The sequence below is a fragment of the Leptosomus discolor genome, chromosome 11 (genome assembly GCF_034619465.1).
Source record: "Leptosomus discolor isolate bLepDis1 chromosome 11, bLepDis1.hap2, whole genome shotgun sequence".
In the NCBI taxonomy this organism is placed as follows: Eukaryota; Metazoa; Chordata; class Aves; order Leptosomiformes; family Leptosomidae; genus Leptosomus; species Leptosomus discolor.
Window position 1 is genome coordinate 5,137,126 of NC_141401.1, and position 8,993 is coordinate 5,146,118.

An 8,993-nucleotide genomic window follows, 5' to 3' on the forward strand; every position below is an offset into this window, starting at 1 on the left:
GGCTAGAGTAATTCCCTTAAGAAATCCCTTGAAAGAAAGCATAGTGCATAAGCTCTTATCAAAGTTCAATTTTCTTTTACATACTTGTGTCTTTCATTCAGTAAATGGTTGCCTTCATAATATTGCGTAATAGCTATTTTGTCATCCATGATGTCTTTAGAATCATTATGAATGATGAAATAGTACCACTTGGCAGTTGTTAGAAGGGCAGGTTCTCATGAAACACAAAGTTAAGCTACAGTGAAGACTTCACTCCACATTTTAGTAGTGTTCCTTTCTTGGATGCAGACAGTGCAAAACTGAAGCCCCTTGAACACTGGAATCTTTTGGAAATGTTTTCTTACCCCACATTCTGTTCTACGCAAGTTCTACTACAGAAGTTCTCAACATCAACATAATTACGTAAATTCTTCCAGAGTGTTCCAAACAAAATATAAATTCTTTTCTCTTCAGAAGATCCTTACATCTCCTCCTCGTACTTTGTGTAGTATATCCACTTTTAGAAAGCATTCAGTATTTTCAGGTACTTCTCAAGTATCCCAAGCACAGCTGCTCCCACAGTATCCTCTGTGCAGACTAATCCAGCAGATTCTCTTCCATCACCAAACATGCTCATACCTCCCTCTCCATTTTCCTTTGCCTTTCTTGTACACAAACTTAGGTTTTGAAAAAGAAAACTGTTTCCTTTTTAGCTGCACTATCAGCTTAAGCAGCAGAAAGATTAAGACATTCATCACAATATGATGCTCATTACAAATCCTCTTCAGAGCGTGAATGAAACGGGCTGAACTTCTTCTACATCAGTTGGATGTGGATCGATCTACAGAGAGAAGAAAGGCAACAATTACTGCTTCTAATTCTTGCATTTCTGTATGTGGGCTTTTTTTTTTGCCATCCAACAACAAAAACACCATCTGCTGTTTATTTGCTTACCTCCGAATAAAGAGGTGGAGGCTGAAACCGGAACTCTTGTATGTAAGCAAAGACAGGACAACACAGTTGTTCCTCACAGTCAATTGGTGGTGGATAAGCAGGAACATGTCTGGAGAACTCTTCCTCAGACACTACATCAGCGTAATTTGGTGGTGCTGAAACACAAGAGATGCTACTGTCAACTTTCAAACTGTTCACTCGCAGCAAGACAACATACGTATTACAGTATCCAAGACCATGAAGACTGTATTTATGAAGCATTGTACTACGGTCAGATTGTATGAAGTGCACTTTACTGAACTAGTTATGTTTTTGAGGAGCTTAGGTGATTCAGCAGGAACACTGCAGGTGCGTTTAGGGCTATTCCAGCAACAAACCTGTGTTGTATCAAAATATATTCAGTAATGATTAACTTTAAGGTGTCTACCTCCAAAGTAGACTTCCCGCTATCAGAAGTTAGTTATTTCAGAATTCAGCTGAAAGTAGTCAGATGGGGTAAAGACAGACTTAAAAAAGGCTGGAGTTAGGGAATGCTCACCAACCCTTTTGGATCTTGACTTAATGTACGTGCCTCACTTCTGATGAGTCATGCTCTAACGGCCTACATCCCTAGTAGTGCCCTCAAACTGGCACTGCTGTCCTTCTGTCCTAGACAGTACTGTGCTGTGTTATAAAGAGTTCAATATGTATTACCTTCAGGGTGTTCTGGCATGGTCAAGGCCAGCCAACTCATATCCATACTAAACTGGCTGGTAATGCTGGAGTTTCTGCTTGAAAATCCAATACATGGAATAGTGCCAATCACCAGAGGCATTTCAATCATCAATTTCTTAGCACCAGGAATATGGATATACACCTATGTGACAACCCCCAAATAAAAGAAAAAAAAACATCATGAGACCCCATTGAATTGCTGCTCCCCAAAGCTACCCTACTCCCTATACTGCAGGTTGTTTAAAAATTAGGAGTTTTCTCATCCCAGCTATGTTTAGCCAATATTCTGGCAGCTTTCCTTATTTTGCAAAAACTGCCTTCTTTCTGTGCCTTGTCTCTAGATGACATTAAAAAAATACAAAGCAGGTTGACAAAAATAAGTATGCACTTGACTTTCAGTCCTATCTTCCCAGTTCTGAAAAGAATCACTAGAGGAATCCATTCAGCTTGAACTACTTTCCCCTAATAACCTCTGCAGGTCTAAAACTGAGCTGCTTCTTCCTCAGAAACATTATTCCATTTTCCCCATTATTCCTATCTTTCCATTTCAGAATCTCTTCATGATCTTCAGTCTCTCATCTGTAAGGTATATGATATTTATCTATATATATTGTTGTTCCAAATTCAAAATCTAATAGCTGCTTAGTAGAGAAAATTCTTCTGTTCCCAAGTCACTGTAGTATTCAAGAGTATGTACATTTGTAATAAAAATCCATACTTACAGCTAATGAATATTCTACCCTAATAATACAGCAGTCAAGTATAGAGGGGGATACAGGTGGGATTTTCAGAGTTTTCCCATTCCAGGTATCTGTACTCCCAGAGGCAATATGGTTTCCTCGGACATTGGCAACCATCTGTCGGAAAGTTTTTGTCTTCCCACTGGCCAGGTAAGTTTGTGTTTGGAAAATGGCAGCTTTTGGAACAATCAAACGAGAAGAGCAGTTCTCAATTTCTGCATAGATTGGTATGGCTTCCCCTTAAAGACAGAAAAAGTTCAATGGACAATTTGTATTTACCAGCTTTCCTCTGGGAGTATCAAAGCATGTTATGCAGCACGTACATCATCTGCCACGTTAGGAGAACAATACTTTTTAATTTCCTCAAGCTAGGTTTTTGTTGTTGGTTTCATTTTTTTTTTCCAAAGTGGTATCCAGGCAGAATTACAGCCACCTACTACATTTTACATGTATCAACAATGATGCATTCTGAAACATTAAGCACAATATGAACAAGCCATAAAAGCTTTATTCGCAAATTATGCGCCCATCGTCCTTTTATAGTCCTAACTGAATTTCAGAATGTTTTATTTCCTCAATGTTATCAAGATGACAGAGAAGCTGCTAAAGCTCACTCTTACAGAAGTGTAAGCCTACGCAAACAGGATATAAAAACCTGATTACATCCCCAATTAAGTATTTAAACCCAAATAAAAGCATTTTGTTGTTCTTTACACTCAAATGTCCACGGCTTTTCTGTAAGATTACTAACGGGAGTTTCTCTCAATTTATACTCCCAAGGGCCAGTGAGGGCAAAAGCAAGATGATTTTTATTAAAGCAGGTTCACATAGATCTGAATTTACGACCTGCTAAAGGAAACTAGTCTTTTGACTGTACAGTGTTGGCTTCAGAGAGATTAAAAATACCCCTATTAGATGTTTATTATTCACATTGTGAAGATAACTAGTCTTACCATTACAGTATCCCTTCCTCTCAATTTTGGCACTGAGAGACACTGGCCCAGAGGTGAAAAACCAACAGCCAACCATCTTCTCTTGACTTCTTAGAACAGGTGTCTATAAAATAGAGAGTATTTGTCCTTTTTATGGCATAAGGCTATCAGTCACTTGCAGTTTAATGTTATGCACATCAGTCATCGCAATCGAGCCCTAAAATCCACTTGATTTGAATCACTGTACTCCATGCAACCGGAGTTTTGCCACCACGTAAAACGGAACTGAGGTTTCTCTACCTGAACCAGAGGGCTCTTTTAAAATCCTAGTCTGCATTTAGGCCCTATCAGCTATGTAACAGAGACACCCATGTGCATCTGAATGCAACCTCTCGTCAAAAAGATTGATTTAGCAAATTTTCTAAGTGTGACTTTTTAAAGGTCTAACGGAGTACTGCAGTATTTGTGCCCACGTTCCTCAGTGCAGAAGAATGCAGAATTAATTTCATCTGCAAGCAACTAAGAGTGAAGCAGGTAAACTGGTTTTACCTTTGTATCTTTGAGAAGAAAGGATAAATGTATACACACTGGGCTAAGGTGATGCACCTTCATAACCTGCAAGCCACACAACCCCCCAAAAATTTAGGCTCATGACAAAAACCATCTTAATTACTCACGGAGGGCTGTCACATTAGGTAACATTTACACTGTCTATAAAATTTTCATTAGAATAAACTTACAACACACAAGTACACATGCCAAGGGTCCAAGCCAGGATTCTCAATATAATTCTCAAGTCTGAAATTCATGTTTTGAGCCTTTTTTGGTGGTAGCCTTGGAATCCATGAAGGCAGGCACTGCCTACTTTACGTGCCCCACAGCCTCTCCTGTGCAACAACCTATAGTCTAGCCTGCCCTTGCAGTACCTGGATAGGCTGTCTTCACACTCCTAACATACACTGCTGAATATAAAGACTGTATTCTGCTCACAGATTTCACCAAATACTTGTGTAAGTTCTCTCTAGAAAGATTAAATGTAAGCGTGTAAAGAGGAAAAAAGCCCTGCTCAAAACATCTCTTAGCCACGTTCACATCATGACGAAATGTTAAAATTATCCTAGCTTTTTAAATAAAATAGAAATTACTCATTCATATTTAAATGAATAACCATTTAGATCTAGTTGCTATCATGAAAGTGCAAGGTATAATTTTATATTATTTTCATAATATGCGTTGAGATAAAAGAATCCAGCTCATTAACTTCCATCTTGCCTATTTTCTCATTACTTAATGCCTGATCTTTCTTATTACTCTACAGTATTTCTAGTGATTATTAGAAACTCAATGCTTTAATGTGGCCAAATCTGTCATAAGGAAATAACTGAAAAGATCTCTGAAGCAGCTGCATGCATGCACTTAATGTTAGAAAACGACATGCAAAATGGAAGGATACGTAACATAATGGCCAGAGCATAAATGACAGGCTGGGCATGATTAATACTCTTCTGTAATTACTGTTCCTCAACCTACTATTATTGTAGGGTTTAGGACACTGCAGCCCTGTGAATGTAGTTGCTCTGGTAAGAGTAACGACTTTATGCTTGTGCATTATTATTATTAAGCCTTGTTTATGCATCTGAAGCCTGCATAACTTTTTGGCAAGAGCATCTCTGCCAGCAGGGATGTAATCAATGGTATTAAAAAAAGCCACTCTGCTTGCTATTCACACAACCTAAGATCATCTATTTATAGAGAAAAGCTTAGGGAGCTTATATGCTTTCAGAAGTCAGAAAATGACACTTCAGAATAACATGGAAATGGTTATGGCTGGATGTGAATGCTTCTTGGAAATGATTTTTTTGCAGCTGTCTTTAAAGGGGGGAGGAGGAGCGGAAGACCCTCTTACCAATAAAGCTGGTGAGCTGATGTCGATATGGCTAATGACCTGAAGCTCTGTCTGTACACTTTGATCGGGTGCTGCAGGTCTCTCCAGAACCGCTTTCACATAGTACTGAATACTGCCATACTTCCCCGTGAAAGAGGTCACCAGAGGTCTGAAACAAGCGGTCACAAAAGCATCACCGTAAGTTTAAATTCAGTTCCAAACACAAACGCTTCCCGTGTACATAAATGTTTACCAATTTACAGCTCGTACTTTTACGGCTTTGGGGAAACTGAAGAAAACAAGGCGTGTCTTATGTGGTGGTTGATTAAGACAAACTTACAAAGCCGACCTATCAGTTTGATATTAAAAAAAGCACAAATCAAATTACATTAAGTTAATGTTCCACAACAAGCAGCGTCCGGCACAATCCCTTCAGCTTGAATTATTTAACTTACTCTTGAGGGAGTTGAAAGCTGAACGGAAATTCATGTCTTCCATCTAGAAGAACTAAGCTTTCCTCACCTGTAGGATAAAAATGAATAGTATGTTTTACTTATTCCATAAATAGAAGAACAAAGCAGATGCTTTTATAAATTATTTATGTATAAAACCACCCAGATGCAAGGGACTACGAGAAGTTTTTATTGATCCCAGTGGGTTCTGGATTGGAGCCCATGCTTTATTTATGCTGTGATGTAATTTCAATGAAAAAAAATCAAGGAAACATGGAGACCTTGAGTTTCAGTTCAGGACTCTGGCCAATTTCTAATCCAAAATGGCTTCTGGAAGGCATCAAGGAAGTTTCATTTTTCAGCAGGACAGCAATTAATCTACTTTTTCAATTAGCAATTTAACTTTTGTGCTAAAAAAGCTGCAATTTAAGGTCAGTGTTATGAAATACTACTAATACGTGCAATTAAATGCATTCACAGAGGGCCTGCTATTACACAATTTTTAAAGGCCTAATTTCCTTTTCCTCCAGATAAACTTGACATGCGTCTCGCCCTTATAGAACAAAATGCCATTTCCCTTTCATTTTTCGGTGCTGCCATAGGCCTGCAGCGTCGGAGGGACAAAACCGCCCGCTGGAGACCTGTGCCACAAGGAGCCTCCTCTGCTCCCTTAAGCCCCTGCGGAAGGAGGCCGGCGGCTTCCAGCGTCTTCCACGGGCAGCTCCACGGCCGCTGCTCACGCAGCACACGGAACACGCAGGTGGCCCGGCGTCGTTCACCTCTGCGGGAAGCCAACGCGGAGAGCGGGGAGCCGAGAGCCGCAGCCTTTCTCCTGGCCCTCTTCCGCGGCTTTCGGCCGTTTATACAAAGCACCGAGCGAAGCGGCGCCAAGCCTCCCCCGAGCGTACCCGTGAAGGCTGTGGCTACACCAGCCGGAAGGATGTCCCCGTTGGCCGGGCACCTACCCAGGCCTCACGCCGTTTCTCAGCATCCAGGCCCGAGGCCGAGTTGCCCTCGCTGAGGGTACCAACCCCTCAGCCTTCTCCCCTCTCCGGGAAATGCTGGCGCGGGCGCCTTCCCGCGGCGGGCTGCCCTGCGGCCCCCTCCGCCGCCACGCCCGGGGAGCAGCGGGGACTTGGCCCCGCAGCCGCCTTCCCCCGCGAAGGAGGCGCCAGTCCCCCCGGTCCCACCCCCGCGCTGTCGCTGCTGTGGCGGGCGGCCGGCCCCGCCGGCCCTCACATGGCGGCCGAGCAAGGAGCCTCCCCGCAGGGCCCGGCCCGCGCCCCCCGCGCTCCCACCCGCACCCCTCCCCACCCCCCGCCCCGGCCGCCCCTCACCTTCGGGCGGGTCCCGCAGGAGGCTCTGCCGGATGTCCAGGTAGCGCACCTCCGCCTCCCGCCGCGGCCCCGGCCCCGGCGCCCTCACCGCCACCCCCCAGGTTCCCGCCCCGGGGACGGCGCCCGAGCTCTCGCTCCAAGCGACGCGGGCCCGGCCGGCGGCCTCCAGGCGCAGCCCGCGGAGCGGCAGCGGGCCCGCCAGCTCCAGCAGCACCTGGCCGGACACCGTGTCCCCGCTGCAGTAGCCGCCGCCGCCGCCGCGCCGGGCCTCGTCCTCCAGCACCAGGGCCAGCGTCTTCACCGTCCCGCCGGCCCCGGGGCCCAGGCCCGGCCCGGCCGCCGCCATCGCTCCCCGGCTCCGGGGGAAGCCTGCGGCTGCCGTCGACGTTTGCTTTAAAACCCGCCCGTCTCCGCCAGCTCCCGCAGCGGAAAGTCCCGCCCCAGCCCGCTCCTCATTGGCCATCGCTCAGCTCCTCGTCCTACTATTCGCCGCGGGCTGCCCCCGGACCCCCTCCTCATTGGTTCCTCGGCGGGCGCACACTCCGAGTGCGTCACGCTGCGTGATCACGGCGGCGGAGCCAATCGGGTGCGGACGGCGGCGCGTGGACAGCGCCCCGATTGGCAGGGCGGCTGCAGGTACCTGGCGAGAGGGCCAATGGCGCGGCACAGCTACCACGTGCACAGCCTGTGGATAAACAGGCAGGCAAAGGGCGGGGCGAGGGGCCGCGGGGGTGGGGCGAGGCGGTGGGGCGGGGCGAGGCGGCCGGACCGGGAGGGGCGGCGTGGGCCGGGGTCGCCATCCTGCCCCCTCCCGGGGGTGGCCCGGGCAGCGCGGCCCTGTGAGGGTCCTGGCCCTCCGTGTCCCACCACCAGGCTGCAGTCGCTGCCTTGGCAGCCCGGAGGGGTTTGGTGGGCCCGGGCTGGGGTGGGGGGAGGCCTGGGGCTCTCGGTGGGCCTCGATTCCTGCCAGGGTGGCTGAGGGAGGGAGCGCTGGGCCGGGCACCGTGCTGATACCGGTTTCAGCCTCTCCCTGCTGACAGCCGGCCTGCCCTGGTGACTGGCTGTTAAATGGGGCAAAACGCTGCGGTGCCGCCGTTCCCCCCCTTGGTGTGCCTGGGGGTTAGTTCAGGAACGCTGTGCTGCCCCACGAACACCTCCCGCCCCGCTGGTGAGCCAGGAGGTGAAGGGGTTTAGGCTGTAAAGGAGCCGGCCTGGATTGCCTGGAAACCTCGCTGGCCGCACGGACGGTGTGTTTTTCTGCGCTTTGTAAACCAAGAAGTGCCCTGGTTCGGGGGCTTGTTTCTACCGATGGTAATTGGGCAGCTAAAGGGATACGCAGAGCTGCGTGCTGTTCCGCCTGAGCAGTGTGGCATAGACCTTTCCGTACAAATGATCTAGAGGAAATACTTGGAGGATTTATGCAAAGTTTGCTGTTATTTCCAATTTCTAGAAGTACAAGCTTAGGAAAAACCCCAGCGTCTATAGGAAGAGTGGCAGATAAGTCTATGTTGGTCGGTGAGTACAGCCAGATCCAGCGGCCCGGCAGAAGTGAGGCTGCTACGGCTCCAGCCCCGGGTCCAGCCAATAGCCAAGCCAACACGTGTTACAAAATGAAACGCTTTGCATACAGTGGACAGGTACTAAAATTAGTTTTGTTCTGGGAAGTGTCATATTTTGTGATGGCCTGAGCTGGCTGTAATGCATCTTCCTGAAGGTGTGTACCGTGAACGATTAGCTGGCATTTCCATCGGCAACGAAGGAGTCATTTCCCAGTCCGAGTCACTTGCCTGCTTGAAGCTTCTGACAGCTGCACCTTCCTGCATTCCTCCATCCCTCTGGAGTGCTGGGAAGCACCAGCGTGGTGTTTCCTAGCTGACTCAGTTAATCACTGACATTAGCAAAAAATGTCTCCCAGACTCAGAGCCTTGGCTTTTGAAAAACTGACAAGATAAGGTCAGGCTTCCTCAGAATCCCTGGCGTAGCTTTGTGATACATGTGAT

At 47.2% G+C, this 8,993-nt stretch overlaps 1 protein-coding gene across 1 annotated transcript; it reads right to left on the reverse strand.

Annotated features, from left to right (window-relative positions):
• Nucleotides 1-756: 756 nt before the first annotated feature.
• On the reverse strand, nt 757-7,339 carry ARRDC4 (arrestin domain containing 4). The gene is made up of 8 exons (XM_086471406.1): nt 6,994-7,339; nt 5,660-5,726; nt 5,226-5,373; nt 3,341-3,443; nt 2,370-2,626; nt 1,627-1,789; nt 934-1,088; nt 757-820 (listed from the first exon to the last, which is right to left on the reverse strand). Exons 1-8 carry the CDS (start codon nt 7,337-7,339, stop codon nt 764-766), a joined length of 1,296 nt encoding a protein of 431 aa, XP_086327532.1. The 3' UTR covers nt 757-763.
• Between the last annotated feature and the right edge of the window lie 1,654 nt (nt 7,340-8,993).

What these genes read in the sequence shown, in the direction of transcription:
- ARRDC4 (XM_086471406.1), bottom strand. Translation starts at nt 7,339, where the DNA reads ATGGCGGCGGCCGGGCCGGGCCTGGGCCCCGGGGCCGGCGGGACGGTG. An exon ending in TCAGCTCACCAGCTTTATTG is followed by an intron (nt 3,444 to 5,225) that starts GTAAGAGGGTCT and finishes TCTATTTTATAG; the next exon opens with ACACCTGTTCTAAGAAGTCA. An exon ending in GAGGAAGGGATACTGTAATG is followed by an intron (nt 2,627 to 3,340) that starts GTAAGACTAGTT and finishes TCTGTCTTTAAG; the next exon opens with GGGAAGCCATACCAATCTAT.